Source organism: Camelus ferus, chromosome 17, assembly GCF_009834535.1.
Source record: "Camelus ferus isolate YT-003-E chromosome 17, BCGSAC_Cfer_1.0, whole genome shotgun sequence".
Classification (NCBI taxonomy): Eukaryota; Metazoa; Chordata; class Mammalia; order Artiodactyla; family Camelidae; genus Camelus; species Camelus ferus.
In genome coordinates this window covers 1,825,345-1,847,324 of record NC_045712.1, presented here as the reverse complement: position 1 = coordinate 1,847,324, position 21,980 = coordinate 1,825,345, and the positions used below count along the sequence as shown (strand labels likewise).

General features: G+C 42.9%; 1 protein-coding gene across 3 annotated transcripts in view; it reads left to right on the top strand.

Annotated features, from left to right (window-relative positions):
- The window catches only part of ITPR1 (inositol 1,4,5-trisphosphate receptor type 1), a 299,811-nt gene that overhangs the window by 96,817 nt on the left and 181,014 nt on the right, over window positions 1-21,980 (top strand). For all 3 annotated transcript variants that reach the window (XM_014560075.2, XM_014560074.2, XM_032458045.1), the window contains exons 5-6: window positions 13,244-13,359; window positions 21,652-21,738. In XM_014560075.2, the coding sequence (XP_014415561.2) occupies window positions 13,244-13,359; window positions 21,652-21,738 (203 nt within the window). The remainder of the gene's footprint in view (window positions 1-13,243; window positions 13,360-21,651; window positions 21,739-21,980) is intronic.

The window sequence follows — 21,980 nt, the reverse complement described above, 5'->3', positions numbered from 1 at the left end:
CAAATAAGGAATATTCTATTTTTTAAAGATGAGGGACTATGATCTTTAAAAATGGCATCATCTTAAGAAGAAGAATAGCTGTAGTCATATTACAACTAAATGCAATCCCTGATCCTCAGCTGGACCCTGGACTGGAGGAGGGCAGTGCTAGAAAGGATGTCACTGGGTCAAATGACAAAATGGGAATGTGGACCATAGACGAGATAAAAGTATAGGATCAATGTGAAATTTACTGACGTTGATAATCGTGCTGTAGTCATGGTAGAAAATATCCTTATTCTTAGGAAATGAACACTGAAATAAGTGTAAAGGACAGGAGTGTATGCAACTTAGTCTCAAATGGTTCAGGAGACTATCTCATATGTATATATCACAACATGAAATGTCATATTATATGTGTACGTATAGAGAGAACACGAACGGTAAAGCAAATGAGCAAAATGTTAACAGTAGGTGGCTTTGGGTAAAGTGTAATCTATGCATTATTTATCACTCTTGCCAGTTTTCTTTAAGTTTGCAATTATTTTACAAATAAAAACCTAAGAAAAAGTGCCCATGAATGAAGAAGTCAGCCTTAAGTATCTATCATGCAGGGGTGGAGCGTGAGACCAGCTTGATTCCTCCTGCCAGGTGAGAACGTTGCTTCATCTCTCCCCACACCTCCTGCTTCCATAGCGTTGGGATCTGAAAGTGAAGTAGGCAAGATGCGGATGGGTTGGGGAGGATGGAGGTGTAAGTCAGAAGGAAGTAGGGGAGTGGATTCTTGGCTTGAAATGTAATTGAGAGCTTTGATCATTATATGGATCTAGATACTTGAAGTTTCTGAATTGGCACTGTTGGCATCTCAGGGTAGTTGATATCTTGCTGTTATCAGAGTCTTGCCCATTTTTTTTATCCAGGGGCAGAGAAAATATTTTTTCCCCACCGAATCAACAAGCCCTTCCTTGTCCGCATACCCATTACATGGATCATAAGGCAGGACTGGGAGGAAGGACTGTTGACTCTGCGTGGTAGTGTGGAGTAGGATGGGGAAAAGGGCCGTCTTCTCTCCGGAGCGGAACTTTGAGATGAGCCCATAGCATGATGGATGAAGGGTGGCCTGGTCAGAAAATGACCACAGTGCTGGGCGGTGTCATGCCAGGGGAATACAGTTTCAGGCAGAGAGAACAACTTGGTAAAAATACAGGAGAGTGACATATGGCGCATGTTTGCGACAGCTGTCAGAGTTTTGGAACGGTGGGAGCAGGGTGTTGGTGGAGGAGCATTTTAAAGAAACGACACTGGAGAAATGCATGGACCACATGAAGGGCCATGCATCCCCAGCTGATGTTCTTTCCACCGCACCTAACATCTGAGGCATCGAGACGCTTTCCTTCCTAAGCTCTTTGAGTTATGTACCAACGGGGCTTGGAATCCAAGTGGCTGGCAGCGACTTCATTCTGTTAGAACCTTGCTATTCACACTGGTCCCCAGGCCAGCCACTGCCAAATCACCTGAGAGCTTGTTAGAAATGCAGCTTCTCAGACCCCTCTCCAGACCTGCTCAATCGGTGCCTGCATTTTAACAAGCTTCTCAGATACATGTGAACGTTTGAGAAGTGCTGTTTTTAGAATTCGTTCTGCAGGTTAGTGTTTGTCAGAGTGTGGTTGTGGAAAATTAACATTAGAATCACCTAAAGAACTTATTAAAAATGAGGATTCCTAGTTCCCCACCCTCCACGCCACCAGATGCATTGGTATTAACCCCTCAGGCAATTATGGTCCATGTACTCCTGAATTTGAGCAGAGCTGCTGTCCAGTGAAATCCTGAAGGAGTGGCTCTCAGTTGAAATCACCTGGGGAGTTTGGGTGGGGAGAATTGCTCCCTCCGCACCTGCAATGAATTAGACTCTCTGGAGGAGGGGCCAGAGCACAGTCGTATTTTAAAAGCTCCCCACATGACTGCAAGAAGTAGCCAGGGCTGAGGCTGAAAACCCTAGGGGTTTTGGGCATGGAAGTCAGTTTGAGGAAGAGAACTCTAGCCATCAAGTAGAATTTCAGATACAGCTAACAAAGAAGGTGGTTTTGAGACACAATACAGAAGGGTCTGGAATGCTCCACCCACCCCTGCGGCCCCCTCACTGCGATGCCTCCCCATCCCATACCACCATTGTCTTTATCAGTCCATCTTGTCAACTTTGGTAACTTAAGGACATTGACTGTTAAGAAGAACTGGAAGGAAGGCTTACTCCTGTGGTTCTCAGTGGGGAGCATTTTTTATTGTACGAAGTGGGAGATGCGGTGCTACTGACACCTGAAATGTAGAGGCCATGGATGCTGCTAGACTTCTGACAGTGCCCGGGACAGCCCCCCACAGCCAGGAATTGGAGATGATGCCCACAGTGTCAGCAGTGGTGCTGAGAAACGCTGGTGTAGTGATTTTGAGGAGAGGGGTTGTTCTTGAGGTGCCTTCCTGGAGAATCTTGACTATGATAAGCCACTGTTTTGGGTGGAAATGTGTTGTATCTTTCAAGTAGGTGTTGTGGAGGAGAGAAAAGGCTTGACAATCATTGTTCTTCAGAGATATTTTGACTTAAAAAGGCTGTTTAATGGTAGGCTGTGTTTGCGAGGATTAACAAGAAAATGTAAGTAAAAGAAACATGTCATGAAATACTTGAACAAAATGACATTTCTCTTCATTTAGGGTAAATACATCTTTGAGTAATGCCTGATTTGTTTATTTAGTTCCTTTCAGGAACTTGGGGTCAGTGAAAAGGTCCCTTTGGAAGCAATCTGTTCATTGAAGGAATGCTTAATATGTTTTAAAAAAAAATCAAAAATATGTGGAGGGAGTGGTCCAGTTCATGCATAGTAGGGGCTGGTTAGGGAAACCTGGGATGGGAGGAAGCACTGAGGGGCCCCAAAGTTGGGTCCCTAGGTCTTCCATGGAGACGGGAAAAAAAAAAAGAGCAAGACAAGTGGGGCTGCATCTTCCTTTGGTCATTGGTGTCCACTTGCCTTCTTGCTTCTCCATGGAGAAGTGAATACAAACCAGCAATGACAGCTTTGCTCAGTCATCGAACACCACGTGGAGAACATATGGGGTGAGAGCACTGTTGTGGTCAAAGGGTGATGCCCTCCTCCCTGCCCCTGTCCAGGTAGGGGAGGGATGGGGGCCAGCAGGTTGGCAGTATTAGCCTTTCTCTTACAGTCGGTGGACTGTATTGGGAGGTCTGGCCCACTTACTGAAAAGTCAAGTTTATTCTGGGGGTGATGTGGTAGGTATAATGCAGCAGATTTCTCCATCTTCTCGTTCTTTCTATATTGTCCATCCCTCTTCCTGCCCTGCCCTTTGCTTGAGTAGTAGATCTTGCAAAGCGCACTTGAGGAGACCTCACACCATCTCTCCTATCTCTTCTGCAGTTCAGTTAGGTGCCCTTCTCCAGACACCCTGGAGTTGCCTGTTTGCTCCTCTGTCTCCCCGGGGACACTCAGGGACCAGGTTTTACTGACTTTGTGCCTCTGGCACACAGGTGCTTAAGAAGTGTTTGTTAAAAGAAGGAGAAATCACATTCAAGAGGAACTGGGTGTGTCTCCTTTGTGTGATGGTAGTTTCTGATGGCAAAAGTATTTTTCCAGGAGGGTCTTGGACTATGACCAGCCCAGTAGCTCATTTAAATATCTTCAGAGAAGATGTTCCAGATCTTCTGGATGTCCTTTTGTAGAAGATGTGACATATCCCGAGAGGTTCACAAGTGCTGTAATTTTTGAAATTTTGAAAGGCTATGCACAGTGAGATTTCATTTTCTTGAGATTTCATGCCCTGAGAGGTAGTGACGATGTAGGCTTCTGCCCAGCAAGATTTGTAACCTGAAGTCCATAATACTGTTTACTGTTCACAGCTGTAACTTAGAGCTGGGCATCCTCTCTCAATGTTTTGTGCATTTCTGACAATTGTATTTCTTATTGGACAAGTCCGTCCATGTATTTCCTACTTCCCAGAATATATTGGTTTTCAGGTATTTTGGTGTATTGGATTGAATTGCATATATAACAGGTTTTCCTCTCTGCCTTCCTTCCTCCCTTTTTCTCCCTGCCTGCCTCTCTCTTTGTTTTCTTGTTTCTTTTTCTCTTCTTAAAGAAAAATAGCTTTGTTCTGAACTTGGTCAATACTTGATTGATTTTTTTCAATATTTCACACTTGGAAATAAATTTCATAGATGATTTTAAAGACTTCTACTATTCAAAAATTTAAGCCTATATACAAATCGAGAGAATAATGGTATATTGAACCTCTACATACCCAATATGCATCTTTAACCACTATCAACTGGTGGTCCATTTTATGTCATCTGTATCCCCCTCTCTTCTCTCCTCCATGATTTTGAAACAAATATCAGACATCGTGGCATTTCATTACAGATTATATTTTTAAACTGCTGCCTATGAATGGTTTAACACTATTTGGATAGGACCCGGAATCAGTGGGGAAAAGCCTCCCTCGGTCAGAGTCCCTCTGAGCATCGGGCTTTGGGCCAGGGAATGCTCCTTGCCCAGAGTGTCCTGCAGTGAACAAATAACAGAGGCCCTTTGGGGAGTCAGTGATGTCATCTCTCTTCCGCCCTTTCCTCCTCTCCTCTATAAGCCAGCAAACGCCCAACCCAAACCCTGACAAAACAAAGCATGTTTTCCCAGCGACCGAAGTCAGACACTACAGTTAACCTTTTACATGAAGGGAAAATTTGTTTTTCTATGATCAGCAAGATCATACTCCTTTTTGTAAAACAACTATTTCATTTTCTTCTTTCATTGAGGAATTACACACACATGTATGTATAAAGATGCACACAGCTTAAATTTCAACAGTGCTCAATGAAATACTAAATACGTTTATACCCACGTGACCCTTTCCACCCACAGTGAGATAGGAAACATTTCCAGCACCTCAGAAAGTGCCTCTTCCCAGGAAATAACCCCCCTCCAAAGGTAACCCCTACTCTGGTTCTGTAACTATGGGGAAGTTTTGTCTGTTCTTGAACAGCATGTGAATGGATTCACTTGGTGTGAATGGACTCCGTTTTTCCTTTGGTTTCTTTCACTCAGAATAGTGTTTGTGAAATGCGTCTGCATTGCCATGTGCAGCAGTAGTTTGTTTCCACTGCCGCGTGGCCTCCCAGCATTGCAGGGTAGCATGAATATGCAAGTTGTTTATCCTAATATTTGTTTACTCTGTGCCAGGATTTGTAGTGAGGGCTTTAAGTGAAGTAGTTAATCTTTGAGGTTTGTTTGTGAGTTACCCATTGTGGGAATTGCCCTTTTACAGGCAAGAAATGAAAACCTGCAGAGATGAGATAATTTTCCCCAAGATCGTACAACTAACATATGATAGAGCTGAGGTTTAAACCCAGTCACCAAGGTTACAGATCAGTGTACACCTCAGCACTTCCACATTTGGGTTTTCTACAACTTACCGCACATGAACTATGAGCTTCTCCCTGCTTCATTAGGTCTCTGGGCTCTGTGGCCCCTTGGGGATGATCTGTTGTCTAGAGGAAGACATGTGGACATGGAGAACTTCAGTAACCTGTCCGTGGCTGCTCGACTAGAGAGTGGTGGAGCCAGGGCGGAAACCCAGGTTTCCAGATTCCCTGTTTCTTGTTTATTTATTTTTGGCATTTGTTTATTACCATTGTCAGCAGTGTGCAATGTGTTTTATTACTCTACAGGTCAGCTCAAACTTTTGGTTGCAAACAACAGAAACTGACTGGAAGCCAAAGAGGAAACCTTTGGAAGATTATCAACCACTCACAGAGTCAGTAGGGTGGCGGGGTACGAGACTCAGGTGCTGAGGCAGGCAGACTCTCGACATCTCCCCTGGATATCTGGCCCTACTCCCGCAAGCAGTCTTTAACTGGCGCTGGGTCTTTGTATCCATCTGTCCGGGCGCAGAGGCTCCAACTGTCTAAGCATAGGCAGATACCTGTGTTCAGGCTGCCTCAAGAAGGAATTTCTGGTCCCTTTTGTCTTCCACAATAGGAAAAGACCTTGCCTCCCCAACTAATTTCTTCTCTTCTCTGGGTTAAAGTTGATCTAGGTTCAATAATGCTTGCAAATAGATTTAAAAAAATTAATTGGCCAAGCCTAAAGTAGGTCAAAAAAGGAAGTTTCTACCTACCTTTCTAGTTTTTTATTGTGTTTGTGAAAGATCATCCTGCAACCAGGAAAGATGATGAAGGTACAGGATAGCAACCTTCAGTGTCCTCAGCTTGAGTTTTCTACTCAGAAAAAGCATCTGGTCACCTAGGTGGGAAAATATTACCTTGTTGTCCTTTGTCTCTCAGTAACTGTGTTTTCGGCAGACAGGTAATGGAAGGTTTCTTTGGCAGTCCCTATTGGAAAATGTCACTTGACTTCAAAGGGCTTCTGTCCTGGCTTGGGAAATGCAATTAGCATGCAACAGACACAACAGTGTACTGTACTGGTTTCCTATTATAGTGAACTGGACTTAATTACTTGTTCATGGAAGGCTTTTATTGGAAAGATGAGGTTTTCCTTGTGAACAGCTATTGAAGAGTGTTCTTCCACCTTGAGTACCCACTGGTTCATTCCTTGATCCCATGTTTCCTGAATGCACTGGAGACTGGATGATAAGGAAGGCAGATAAGCCTTCCCTGTGAAACTGTCTAGTAAGTTTGAGTTGGAAGAATCCTTAAAATACAACAATTTTTGTATTCTCCTTTTATTGCTTCTTTTCAACCTTAGCTGCCTTGATGGGAAATTAACATTCCCCTTTCTTAATCATATTGTCGTCATCTTCTGAAATTTTTATTCTGTTGCCTCTTACCCTTTTCAAAAGAAGGCAAGATATGTACAATCCACCCTTAAATTTTTCATACTTGTAGCCCGTGTAAATCTACCCTTGATTTCTCCCTATATAGAAGGGCATTTATATATGCTGGCTGAATGATGAGTTTTCTAAAAATGAGAGCTTGTTGACTGTCTCTGGTGAGGAAGGTTGGAAGAGCTCAAATTCTCTTTGCCTCTTTAGCTGCTACCGCATCAACCAACGGATGGGGTTAGAGAGAGTGCAGTGAATCCTTGGCACCCTGAAGGACAGACGGCCGCTGATTTCACCTAGCTTGTTGGGAACACAAAGTTTCTTTTCAGTTGGAAACAGCACTACTAGCTCCAGAGCAAACTCATCCCTTCTTCCTGGGCACTCAACTGAATTACATTTCTTAGCTTCGTGATGGGGTCATGTGACTGGTTATCGCTGATGGCCTGTGACTGCAAGTGATGTTGCTTCCAGGCCAATGCAGTTAAAGAGCAGGTGTGCCTCCTCTCACTGTCTTCCCTAAAGCATCCTTCTGCAGGTGAAGGGTGGGATCTGGGGACCTGTGAGAGATTTCTTTGGAACGTGCACCCGGCAAACAATTGCTGAATTTTATGTTATAGGTTATACGTGCCAATTTATTTTGACTCTTTGCCATCGATAGCCACACCCCTCAAAAGTGCAGAAAGATAATGACACGCCCTCTGATCCTTGGTGTCCTCCAGCTCTTGTTGCCCTTTGTCACCCTGAAGTGTAAAGCGATCCCTCAGTACAGTATTGAACCGTGATTGAGTATGGCATGGCCATTTCTAAAAGTTAAAGGTTTTCATTGATACCTGGGTTGGAGGGGGAACTGCGTCATAGACCCAGGGTTTCTTTGTGGGAGTGAGGAAAATGTTTTGGAACTAGATAGAAGCAGTGGTTGTACAACATGGTGAATTTACGAAATGCCACGGAACTGTTCACTTGAAAATGCTTAGTTATATGTGATGTAAATTGAACTAAAAAAGTCAAATATTGATGAAATGCAGAATAAAAATAGCAGTCCTATGTCTGATACCTCGTGCCTTCCCACAGTTCAGAGGTAACAGTTTAAAATGTAACATTTTCTTCTGGTTGACGCTGTATTTCTAGATGATGCGTTTCTCTACGTGTTTGTAGATTAATCTCTTTTACGTATCATCTATTCACCTCCTCTTATCACTGCTCCCCTTCCATCCTCCCATTAAAGTTGTATCACTTTGGGGTGCCAAATTAATATTTGATCTTAGCTTTTTATGTCTATGTAGATATTCACTGTTGAGCTTAAGACATTCTAGATGTTAATATGCATCTTTCCCCTGGAGTTCACGCTAATCTCATTTTGCTTTATTTGTGTAGCTCTTTTGTGGCATTTGCTGGTCGACTCTCCCCTCTGAGAGCCCCAGTATGCTTCTGCGTGCCAGGCAGATGGGTGATCTGCCCCCCTCAGCCTCGGTCCCTGGAACGCTTTGTCCCTGCTCCAGGGTGGGCAGCAATGCTCTGCATGGTATTATCGTGGATTCCTGAGCTTTACCAGGTTCCACAGAGCAAATAAGCTTGCTTCTCACTGGTCACCTGACTGCAAATACTTACCTCCATCCATCAAGTTCCATGGCTCCAGCTTCTTTCCATCTTCGTTTATTGTATTTTGGGAAGATGGATTTGAGTTTCATGGAAGATAAGTTGCATTTTTTATTGTTTTTATTTTTCATTGTGTTTTTTTGGGGGGGGGAGTAAAATGGAGAGGAGAAAGAGAGAGGAAATGTCTTTATTCTGCTCTTCGAAAGCTTTGAATCAAGTTCGAGCTTTTGCAAGCTTCAATTAACATATTCTCTAGTTTTGGATAGATCTCCCTAGCCAAGGGCGGGTGGTGGTCTCTGCATTGCGTTTGTCGTTCTGATTTCCTCAGCTGTCCTCTCCTCTCTGGCACCCCCATCCTTCCTCTTCTTCTACCCCCACTCCCTTAAATGACTGACTCTTCTATGTTTTCAGCCTCTGGTTGATGGACGGCCCCCTCAGTATTTCAGCCCGGTTGTTTCATAGGCATTTCAAACCAAGCATAGCCAGAATAAGAGTCTTTTTTCAAAAAGAACAAAAACCAGAAAACATTGTCTGACTTTTTTTTTTAATTTGTTATTTTTTTTTTTGAAGAGGAGGTAATTAGGTATTTATTTGTTTATATGGAGGTACTGGGAATTGAACCCGGGGGGACCTCACGCATGCTAAGCACGGGTTCTACCACTGAGCTATATCCTCCCTTCAGAATAAGATTCTTGATGTCTCCTGTGCCCCTCCAAATCCACCCTCTCCAAGCCTGCCTGTTCTTAGTAGGCACCCTCACTAAGCAGAAAGCTCCTGTAGAAACGTAAGTCGGATTCTTCTTTGCTTTCAGCCCTTTGCTCACTTCCCACTGCCCAACAAGCAGTGGCTGACAGTGGCCCACGCCGTGCTGCGTGCTGTGGCCCTTGCTGGCTTCGCCAGCCACATCTGCACCTTTACCCGCTGCCCTCCAGCCCTTCTGTTTTCACTTTCTATCACACAAGACTTTCTTCCAACTCAGGGCCTTCGCACGCGGTCTTCCCTCTGCCTGGAATGCTTTGCCTCCATGTTTTTCTCAGGATGAGAAGGAACCTACAGCCCTCAGCTCAAAAACCATGTTCCTGGAGATGCCTTTTGCTGACAACCTTGTATGAAGTGCTGCTTTTCCGCACTGGTTGAATTGGGTTGGTAAATAATTCTTGCCCCCAGAGTACTTTTAACTTGCTGTAATTCATCTTGTGTATTTGACTGGTTTTTGCTGTCATGAGGATTATACTAAGACACTTGTGCGTCTGGTCCGCTGTTGGAGTTTCAGCCCTCGGTACTTTGCCCGTGCGCAGTAGGCACACGAATAAGTAGCCACTGAAATCATGAGTAGACTCCTGGGGCCTCAGGGCTGAAAGTGACGTGAGAGGACAAACCTGACATGGCTTCTGGGGCCCTAGGGGATTTCAGTACACTTAAATCATTAGTTCAGCAACCATCCTTGTGCCCTGGGTTACCAGAGTGTTCAAAAGAGACACAAGTCTCTGAAGTTGAGGACGTTACTTTCTAGAGTCCCAGGGATATGGAGGACAGCGAGGAGATGGGGGTTTCAGCTGCTCTCCTGGCAGGCTTCATTCTCTGACTGAGTCTCCAATGGGGGCTCCCTCTGAGGTCGGCTGCTTTGCTTTCTCACCCCCCACCCAGGACCCCTTTAAGGAGGACTCCAAGCACACCTGCGGCTCCTGTCTTCTCTTAACTGAGCATCACAAGTCTGAACGTCACGGTTAACACTCCTGCTAAGCAGTTGAGTGTTCTCCCTCCAACCATGTTCTGGAATGCTGTTTAAACCCTGGAAGGTCGCTTACAGCCTGTTCTGTCTGGTTTCCAACCCATGTGCCCTTGAACACTTAACCCAGCCCTTTCATTCAGCTAAGTTCTCCTTTGCTAGCCCAGTGTGGCATCGGCGGAAGCTGAGAAATATTCCAAAGTAACTTTTCGGAAGCCTAGTTTAGCTTATTCTTTAAAGACTTGAAAAAACACTTGTCACATAAGAGATCTTTGTGGCATTTCTTTGGGGCAAGATCAAAGCACAATGTGTGTGTATACACACACATGTCTGTACACATGTGTATACTTGGTTCAAATAGGTTCTGTATGTGTTCTTCTACTGGATGTCCTGTATTTGTGTATTGCTATATTTAGCGCAGTATTTGGATCCAGCAGAACTTTAATTTTGTCCTGCTGTGCCATCCAAATAGCAAAGGGCAATATAGAGCCGCCGAATTGCAGAATTTCAGAAGGTTCCTTTAACATCGCATTTGAATTGCTTAATTTAATTTTCACTTTGAATCAGTTGCTAAGCAACTGGGAAGACAGGACAAAATCAGCAAGGCTAATTTGGTTCTGTTACTAGTGTGTTAGCATCTCATATTTACGTGGACGGTTGGTTGTAAGAATGCTTAATCCAGTACGGTGCTCTGCTTTGCCCAAGGGAAATAGTTGGTGTGGGAGTTAGAGGAAGGCTTTGGTGGGATGGATGGTGCTTTAGTTCACACGCTCATCTTAGTGCCCGTGAAAGTCAAGTTACCTGAAATTGTGAGCCTGGGTTGTACTCCGTTGGCTTGTTACGTGGGGTGCTTGGCTGGGCTATACCGTGAACAGCTGTGAAATGGTATGTGCCATTGCATGTTCATCCCTTGGCGCTATACGTCCAGCTTGGTCCTCAAATCACCTGAAGTGTCAAATTATGGGGGTGGCGGTAATGCATACCATGTAGCTGTCATCCTATGAATTGTGTTGGAGGAAGAAAATAGACCATTTTTCTCCGTATCTTTTTATTGATGAAATTACTACCCTCATGTGATCCATAGAGTATATCCAATATACCATCGACTTAAATGTTTAAAAATTTTTTTTGTATCAAGTCATGTGATTATCAAGGAAGTCATCCTGGCCTAGGGCAAATGCCACCCTCTGTCCTGTGTCAGAGATAGGACATTGAACACGGGCCAAGAGTCTCATGGTTGTGTGTGATTGTTCACAGGGAGAATGGAGAGTCCACATGTATCAAACTGGTAGAAAAACTGTGTTTTTCAGTGATGTCATGAAGTTGATACTGATGCAGTAAATAACAATGAGCCATGACCTTCATTAGAGATGGAGAGAGAAGCCCCATCTTTTAAACTGGTTTCCTGCCATGTTCTTTGTTCTCTAAAGTCCTGGATATTGTCTTTCATATGCACTAATAATTACTTTCAGGAGACGGATTGTATTTTTGATGAAGATGGATGTCACTGATCTTATATTTACCCTGCAGCTGCTTGTGACTAGTTAGAAATACTTAGTGAAAAGATGATGATAGAAATGGGGAAGTATCTTTTATTTCCACAGTGAAATGATTTTAGATTATCTTTCTGAATGATGTCAAGTATTTGTGTGTGCTGTGCTTAGTAAAAGTCCATTGATTCCAGCAGAAGAAAGGGTGGTCTGAATTAGAGGAAAGTCTTAGTGTCTGTGTACTTAACAGCAAATGAAATTTTCTTTGAGATAGTATTTGGCTAAGACAGTTACTAGGTATTTACCTTTTCAACATCCTTTCAGAGAATGTTTCAGTGAACAGATAAGAATGAGTGTCCAGTTAGTAGATGAAATTTCCTTATAAGCTTGTTCTGATCTACTTTGAGGGTACAATTTTTCCAAATATGGGTGTTAATTCAAAATTCATTAATTTTACTCCACAAATACTTGCCATTTGAAAATCCTATATGTCAAAAGGTAACACTTTATGTTTTAGATTTAGAGCAGTTATTTCTGAACTTTTTTGATGGCATATCTGTATAAAAAAATGACAAATACACCCCTAAATTATGTGTATGTCTGTGTGTACATATTTAAAAGTTATATACATGTGTCATTGTCCTAATGTATTGCATGCATTATAAAAACAAACAGGAAAGTAGAAGTTGATAAAGAAGATTAAGATCAAACAATAATATAGTGTCCTGTTAATCAGCATATTATGAATACTTTCAGGCACATAGATACTTTAAGAGAAACATCTATCATTAGAGACAACATTTTAAATATTTTTAAAATGATTTTTAATATCTGGGTGACTTTTTTTCAGATCTGATCAGAGCATCATTTTCTTTTTTTCCTTCCTTTTGTTTGCTGGGTTTGCATTACTAGTATCTTCGATGTTGTGATTTCTTTGCAGAAATCTTTTGAAACTACTGGTCCATTTTGTGAGGGTTAGTTCTACTACACAAGACAATGTAAAAAGTCGTATGAGCCCCAGCACACCTAAACAGAGGCTCAGTCACGATGCCCTGAAAGACAGGGACAAGGGCACAGGATGTCTCAGTGCAAGTTCATGTGTTTTCCTTCTGCTCCCCAGAGGAGCATCTTGTACACGACACTCAAGAGACCATTGCCCTAGGAGGTGCCTCCGAATGAGCTTCTGTTTTTTAAAAAAATGTAGTTGAACTGAAAAGAGTTGAATTTATATCCAGAAGTGCTTTTGTGTACTGTTGTGTATAGTGAGGATGTTGTCCTTATATTTGTCCAGCATAAAGTAAAGGAGGCAACTATGGGGCAGCATTGAGAGCTGCAGGTTTGGGTCTGAGCCCCAATTCTGCCACTAACTGGCTCTGTGACATTGGACAATTCACTGACTTTCTAAAAGCCTCATTTTCCTCATCTGTAACCTCATGTAATGATGGTGAGAATTAAAGCTCAAAGGAGAGGTTTGTAAAAGGGCCTTATAACTTGTCATTTATACTTATGTATCATTTATAATGCCTTATAGAAGTACAGGGGGTAGTTTTTTTCATAGGTTGAGTGTGTATACTTCTGAATAACAATGTTTATTTCTTTGTTTCACTTCTAGATTGCCTCTTTAAGCTATGTCCCATGAACCGCTACTCGGCCCAGAAGCAGTTCTGGAAAGCTGCGAAGCCGGGAGCCAACAGCACAACAGACGCCGTACTGCTCAACAAGCTGCACGTATGTGTTGGGATGGGGTCCACGGCGAGGTCTAGTGAGCTGCCACCTGGGTTGTGTCCAAATGGAATGGGTTGGGAAGATGGGTTTGCAAACCTCCAGCTTTGGATACTAGCTTTCATATATTCTTTAATAAAGGGATAAAAGGGAGCTGACCCTAAGGAAAGATGGGTCACAGTCCTCCTGAGATGTCTTGAGAGTTACTTTTTTTCTCAGCCATTCCCCTTCCGGGGTGGCTGTGGGTGCAGAACTGGCTATACGCACAAGCTCAGGAAGACAGCTGCCTAGACTAGAACGCTGGCTCCACCACTCACTGACTGGCCGTCTGGGGCGAGTTGCTGAGCTATTTTGTGCCTCTGTTACCTCATCTGTAAAATGGGAATAATGATAATATCCACATTAGGTGGTTGTGAGGATTACATGAAAGGAAACAAAAGGCACATGAACAGTGCTTGACACATAATAAGTGCTTAATAAATTTCATCCATTATTGTATTTATCTCAGCTGTTAGTTGTCTTATAAGAGAGATGCTCATTCTGCTGCTGTTGTGCTGTGTGACCATAAGCAAATTTTTGAGCCTCTCTGAGCCTGTTTTTCCACCTGTCAAATGATGACATAATTCTTCTAGTGTCTAGAGGACCTAATTCTTCTGTGAAGCTAGTCTGTGTGAAAGTACTTTAAGATATTTAGAAGAAAGACATGACATAGATCCAATGTGGTATTATTGGAATTGCAATCCATTCCCCAACCCCCCTATTCTGCTGGATTTTTTTTCCATGTCACTTATCATGATCTTTCTAATTTGTGGGCTGTCTACCCCTCCTCAAATGTGAACTCCTCAAGGGCGCGAGGTAGTGTCAGGTTTGTTCGTTGCTGTATCTCTCTTGCCTACAACTTGTGGTAGGCACTCAAAGACATTTATTAACTGAATTTTAAAAACATGATCTTTCTTGGGACTTAGCAATGACAGTTGAGGACTTGGATTATCTGTGAGCACCGCGGAGTGCGCACTTGCTGTGTTTTTGACTCATAAATGGCAGAGGCACAATGTACTGCACTTAGTAAGGTAGAGCTCACATAAAGCAGCTTCTTTATCCAGCAGGTACTGTGTGAGACAGGGGTGAGGTGCTCCAGGCCTGACGCAGAGACCAGGTTGCTACCGTCAGTGAGCTTACCCTCCAGGGTGGAGACACCCGAGCCCACGCTGCGCGTTCAGTGAAGTGCAGACCTGGTGCCTGCCAGACCCCGCTTTCCCTCTGCGGCTTCTGAGCTGTACACACAGTGCTCCAGCCACACTCGCTTTATTTCATTTCCTTTTATTGTTTTGAGCCCCACAGACTCTTAACAGTCACACACCCTTGGAACTTTCAATCTGTTGTGTTTGAAACATTCTTCTGATTTTCCAAAGTGAAGACCTTTGCCTCTTTCACATGTCGGTTTGAATCATTTCAGCAAGGTCTTTCCCCACCTCCTTATTTAAGCCGTGTCTTGCTTGTTTTTCTCCATTAGAGCACCCTGCCTATATCATTTTCAGCCCTGGTCAGAGTCTGCAGTTCTAGTTAATAATAGTTCCCTTCATTATCTCTCACTCATTAGAATGACGGCTCCACAAGATGAGGAGCAGTGTCTGTCTTGTTCTCCACTGCCTCCCCATGCCTGGAATAGTGTCTGGCACATAATAGGTGCTCAGGAAATACCTACTGAATGCACGAATGAGCACTGTGCTAGGTGATGGTGATAACACTGACAGCATCTTAACCCTCTGGGAGCTTAACAGCTAATTAAGAATAAAAGAGTAGTGGTAAGATGGTCGCAAATACAGTCACAGGGCAAACCACTGAGGCTGTGGGAGCACCTGGAAGGGGCACACAGACCCACTTTTGTGAATAAGGATGTGTGATACAGTGGTCAGGGAGGGCTTCCTGGAGGAGGAGGAAATGACAAGTAAGCCTCAAAGTGAGGTATCTGTCGGAGTGGGAGGGTGGGAGAAGGAGAAACAACAGAAACAAAGAGATTGCTTTGAAGACTTCAGGAATTGCATCATTATTTTAAAGGTTTTTAGGCAGACATTCTCAACTTGAGCAGACCCATTGCTGTCTGTGAAGAGCAAATCTTATGTACCTAGAAATAAAATTCATAGATAATACAACCTCCCAAGATGCCAAATTTTAAAAAAATGAATAATATAGACAAAAGGAAAGTAATAAATTTTATAATTATATACTTTCTTAAATTAAAGCTCAGGCAGGATCACTCTAGAGGGCTTAAAGAAGGGAATGCTTGTACCTTTTTAGGTAAACCCTGTGCATGAGGCAGCCGAAGACTGACTGATGGAGGGGGATAGTCCCAGTGACCCAGAAAGCATGTTCTGTAATGTGATTTTCCAGAATAGTCAGCTGCTCTTGGTAATGTTATGAAGAATGCAAAGCACGCTCTTGCAAGTGCTCTTTAATAAAGTTTTGAAATTTTATTTTAAAAATATATTAATAATATTAGTTAAACCATGCAAAACCTTGCTTTGTGTTGATGTGTAAAGTGGACTTAATGGGCTGGGCTCAGAAGCTGCAGACAGCTTTTCAATCCATGTGAGTGTCCACCCCAGCGTCCAATTTTATGAGAGGAACACTACGTCTTCCTTGGCACCGTGGTGCAGGACGGTACCATGCATTTCAGGGCATCCGGCAGCCCTGGCTCTCATCCACTGCAGATAAGTAGCGATCCCCTCCTCCCACAGTCCTTGTGATGATCCAGAATCCCTCCGAAGTCTGTGCCGGGAGCATGGGAATCTAGTTGAATGAGTGGGAAAGGTTACTCAATTCTGCACGTCTCCGGGGAGAGCTATTTAGTGCATACGCCTGTGGGGATATCTTGGTGGAAGGAGTGCATGTCTTCATTAGTCCCGCCTCTCCTTTTCTGGGATGAAAATCATTCTGTCCAACAAGATCTTATTAGTACATGGCAGACCCTTTCTTCTCCTGTGCTTTTTACAGCAGGGGTTGTAAATTCATGTTGTTCGTGGCCGAGCAGGAAGTCAGTTTGAACACAGGGGCCTTGAGTGGGCCAGATTGCTAAGCAGAGTGTGTCTGTGTGTGCCTGTGAGTGTGTGTCCGGAGGGGCAGCTCCACTCCCCTGCTGTTGCTGTGCGGGAAGGTGGGCTGAGAGCTGCTGCCACGTCTTCTGCTTATTTACGAGAAGCTAAAAATTTATGCTTTTATCTCACTGTTTATGCGTCATATCTCATTTTTTTAAAAAATGTTGACACCTGATTCAAGGAAAGTATTAAACATATACTCAACACCAACACAATAATGGCTCAGGCAGGATGGGGTTCTTTTGCCACCCATTTGCAGCCTGTGGCACGTGTGTTGTTCCATCAGCAGTTCCTTCTGATGCTCCTTCCTTCAAATGAACCATGAAAAAAAATCCACACAGTTGAAAATACAGTCCTCATGGCGACCGAGAACTTTGAACTCCTTACTCAAATACACAAACAACGAATTTTTCTCTTTCACGCTGTTTGTGCTTTAAATAAATTTGAAAAAGAAACCAGCTCTATCCCCTGACTTAAGATTACTGATGGGACATTCACATCTTGAATATTAACTTGGTACAGTTCCTACTTTCCTGCTTAGTTGGACCTTTTCCCCCTCGTGTCTGAAAGTCATCTCCATGTTCTAGCACAGCCATTAAAATGTTGTATTTTGGGCAGCCACTTGCCTTTGGGGGCTGATGGCCAGTCTCCAGTGGGTTTTTATTTTTATTTCTGTCAACTACTGTGGAGCACCCCAATCAAAGGTCAGATTATTTTAAATGAATGCCATTTAAGGAATTAGTTGTCTAGACCACTTGACTTCCTTTTGACCAGGATATGCAGCATACAGCAGTCTGAAGAATGACATCTAGTGGCTAGTTCCTCTGTGTGTGTGTGTGTGTGTGTGTGTGTGTGTGTGTGTGTGTGTGCGTGCGCGCGCGCGCACGTGTGCGTGCGTGTGTGTGTGTTCCTTCCGCAGGAATCATTGGATTCTAACTCCCCTGGTCTCTTGGCAAAGTGAGCTTCCCCCACTTCTCCCACAAATCCCATAATTTGTTCTACAGGCCTTGACTTACCACTTCCTGACAGCATTTTTACCTGTTATCTTGAACTAGCACCTACATTGTTTTGGTTTGGAGGAAACTTTAAGCCTTAGCTTTGACAAGGTAGGAGGAACCGGAGGAGAGATGACACTCTTCTGTCTTCTGTTGCCAGGGTCCTGACTTGCTTGCTTTCAGAAGCCTTAATTCAATATCATGTTATGCCATTCAGAGCTTGTCGACCTTAAATAAATACCTGTTCCCTACTGTCCCAGTGACCTCGCTCTAGTAATTTAATATTGGTTTCTCTCTTTCTGAAATAAAATAACAGGTGACTGTGACGGGGTTGACCTTGGTGTTGCTTTGGGAGTATGGTAACGTCCGTGGTGAATCACGGTGCTAGAGACCAAAGCATAGAGTGTGATTTCTTCCTTAGAAATTCAGGACTGTCCTTAACCCATCCTGTAAGGGGAAAGAGCAGCAGGTACTTACATTATCGGAGTTGTTGAATGCTGAAAAGATAACACACTTAAGATAGCTTTTTAAAAATCCAGACTTATTGCCACAGAGATACGAAGATGTTTTGAAGAAGGGGCACGTGTGAGTATTGTAGGAGTTGTGTTCCAAAATACACATGAGTAAGGAAAGGGGGGGGGGGATGATGTGGTGCCTAAACCTCACTCCTCAAAGATAAGCTTGGTTTGTTTCTATTTGGTGTGTGCCATACTTTGCCACCCCCCAGTTTGATTCCTTTATCTCTATGTTTTAAAGTGTCACTGAGGGCATGCTGTCTCACCTGTCTTTCTTTCAGCTGCTTTTCCCCCCACTTAATATGTCATGAATACATAGGTATCTCTGTGGCTATTTTTAATGGTCCCTTGGTTACTCCATGGTATGGTGGTACTGTAATTTTAGATAGTCGGTCCCTATGAGAGTGGGAGGTATTCATGATCCTGACAGTTTTTGCTATTCTGAAAGAAAAAAATGGTGGTTATGACCTTGTGCACATGCCAGGTTATCTTCTTAGGAGAAACTCCTAGAAATGGAATTATTAAGTCACAGTTATGCCCATTGAAAAACTTTTCCAGCGTTATTGCCTGATTATTCTTCAGAAAGATGGTATGAGTTTGCTGTCTTACCCTGTGGGCTCATCCTTAGACTATACTTGAGAGATTTAACAGACCATTTTTTCCAAGGATGGAAGCAGCCTTGGTCAGCGGGCCCAGGTACCGTCCATACCTTACTTCCTTTTTATCAACCTTTTGCCTCACCTGTTGAACTAAAAATCATGATGGATGTTTCTTTCTAACTTGGACCAATTTGACAGTACCATGTGTCAATTATTAATAAAACAGGGGGAGAAAAATGTGGTTTTGTGGAGGGAGTTACCTCAGGACTGATGTGGGAACTTAAATGAACACCTAGATGGTTAGTATTCATGCACTTAGTAAAACGTGAAATGAATGGGAGCGTTTTCTCCTTAAACAGAGAGTGCTTACAGGAAACGTGAATTCTTAGAATGGTCCATCGCCTAATGCACAGAATGTTTATTCAATAATTGATCATCATTAAACCTTTAACAGAGCTTCAGATGCGATAGTTCATATTCTCAGATATTCGTTCTTCAGTTTTGCACTTTCTGTTCTCATTTAACCTTTTGTATGTTTTTAGACTAATGCCCTTTCATCTTTAGAGCTGCTGGTGTTTAGTCAGTCTTAAATATAGAATATGTGCCTTCTTGGTGACTAATCTGACATTGCCTTTTAGACATGCCAGTGACCATTGTATTACCATTTTTATACTTAATCTGATCGTAGATAGGAACATAATAGTTTAGATTAATATTTCTTACATTGAAGCCACTGGAAATTCTTGAGAGTAAGAGGGATGGCTATGAGAATTTTCCCTCTTAAACAGGAGTCTTGTATCACATAACTCCAAGCAGCACTACTTTATAACTCTGTCAAGGTGAATACTTTGAGTGTGATGTTTTGAGCAGAGAAAACGTGATTTGTTTGTTGGAAAAATGTTGTTCTATTTTACTGAATCCATTAATTTTTTCCCTCTAGCCTTTGACATTTTTTCTTTCTTGAATTTCCTGTCCTTATTAGCTGAGAACTGCTTAGCAGAAAGAATAAATGGCTCTCTCCAGTGTATAAACCTTCCTTCCAAGTGGTTGCAGTCCAGTGTTTAGCTTGAAGAAGAAACACTGCAGGAGAACTACCTGCAGAACCTGTGGGGACTGGAGAGCTGTCTGGAGAGGGTGCAGCTCAGGCATGAGCACAGGGAGAAGGGAGGTGGGAGGAGGCCGAGGGAGAGTGTTTACGGAGCGGGGAGAGAGAGGGTGGGGAACTGTGCCCAGGCAGTTTGGATGCCAAGGATTGCCATGGTGTCTGCACTGGTATTATTTCTGAATGTGTCTTGAACCCAGTGGGTATTGTCTTTCTGTAACTGAGGATAGCAGACTGGTAACTAATTCCAGAGAGAAAGAGGGGAGCCTCTGAATAGACCATTGTTTTCAAGGGTTGAGACAGATGCGGTAAACTCGGAGTCACCTACGCGAACACGAGCATCCTTCCCCTCCTGTAATGAGCTTTCTTTTTGGTTTACCGTGGCTTCCTGCAGCTTATTTTTCTCAAAAGATGTGCCTTCCTAAAAATACCTACACTCCGGGTAGAGGTGGGGCAGATGCTGAATCTGAAGGAAACGGAAAGATTCTTCACCCAGCCAACTTCGTTCGCCTTTTGAAATTCTCATCATTAGAATATTTCTTAGTTGTGAAAACTTACGTGTAATAATAATAGCATTTATCGAATGCCTGTTCTGTACCTGGTACATGCTTCCTCCAGTCTCTGAGACAGCCCTAAAAGACTTGTCCTCATTTTGTGGATGAGAATGCTGAGCGAGCCTTGGTGATGTTAAGTGGCCTGGCCAAGATGATAAAGCTGGTCTGTGGTGGGACCAGGACCAAGTCGAGAGGGTCCTATGGAAATGCAGACATGCTACCTGGAAAAGAAGCCCAGTAACCCACTGGCATCTGCTAGCATCTTGCCTCAAGGAAAAGGGAGACTCCAGGAAGAGAACTATGAAAACAGTTCCAAAGTCCACCGTTGGTCATCACGCTCTGATCCCCCAGCGGATTAGATACTGAATTTCTTCCTTGTTATTTTACTTCTGTTTTACCCAGTCTGGGTTTCGGGGACAGAGTTTGGAACAGCAATTTAATTGCCTAGGATGAAACTAGTCCCCTTTAGTGTTGTTGTAATATGCTGACAGCACTTGCAGAGTTACACAGGTAAACGAATAGAAAATAACTGTGCAGGTGGGAAGCCTTGGCAGACCCTCAGTTCATCGTTACCGAGCTCCCTACCCTGCCAAAGTTGGGCTAGTAATATCTCCAGCCTCATTTGTGACTGCATAAATCTGGAGTTAACCCAAATATGGGTTTGAGGGTTATCTTGGTTACTTAATAGATGTATGATTTTGTAAAAATAACATTATTAAGCAAAATTTAAAATACGTATAGTACTAGAAAAAATAGTGTAACAAACCTCTTTTGTATTTATCATTCAACTAGCAAATGCAATGTCAACTAAACTTTTTCATCTCTGAGTCTGTTTCTTCTTTATTAAATTGGGATAATGAGGCACTACGATGAAAATTAAGTAAATTATAATTAATATGTAACAATAGTAACTAACACTCACGCTGCAATGATGCAGCACTATGCCATGTGATTTTTATGTGGTGAAGGTATTATTTTTGTATCCATTTTACAAAAGGGGAAACTGAGGCTCACAGCTGCTAAATAGCAGATTCCAGGTCACAAAAGCAGCATTTTAATTCAGTTTTATTTTACTTAAAAACATTAAAAGAAGACCTTTACAAATAAAAAAAAAAGGAGTATTTAAATTTTCTTCCAACCTTGCTCTATTTTCTTTAAAAAATTTGTAAGATTTTAACTTAGTCTTACCATAAGCAGATGCCCAGCAATTCCTTAGAGAAAAAAACATTCTATAAAAGCCAGAAAGGCCAGCAAAGAAAGGCCTAGTGTGTTGGATTCTTGAACTCCTTGCTCATTTCGCTTTGCCTCAGGGCATACGTAGGTATTTGCTTAATTTCTGTGGTTCTTGTATGAACCGGCTATGTTGGTTTTTTGTCGCTGCAGAGAAATATGACCCATTGTTTCCTCTTTGTGACCAATCTTCCTTCTCCATGTACAGCACGCTGCAGACTTGGAGAAGAAGCAAAATGAGACAGAAAACCGGAAACTGCTGGGGACCGTCATCCAGTATGGCAATGTGATCCAGGTAGGTCAACGCCACTCTTCTGTGGTGCAGCTGGAGCGTTGCAATGAATGAAACGAAAAACAAACACATGAAACCTGGTTTGGACACACAAGACTCCATGGAGACAGCTGGTTTATTGCACAAGGTCTGGCATTTCTTATGTGGGCTGGACTCTCGGGCTTTTGTTGGTTCTCTCTGAGCCGGAGTCCACTTCTCTCCTCTGCGGCTGATAATTTAAAATCTGTCCCAATTTTTAAAATGGG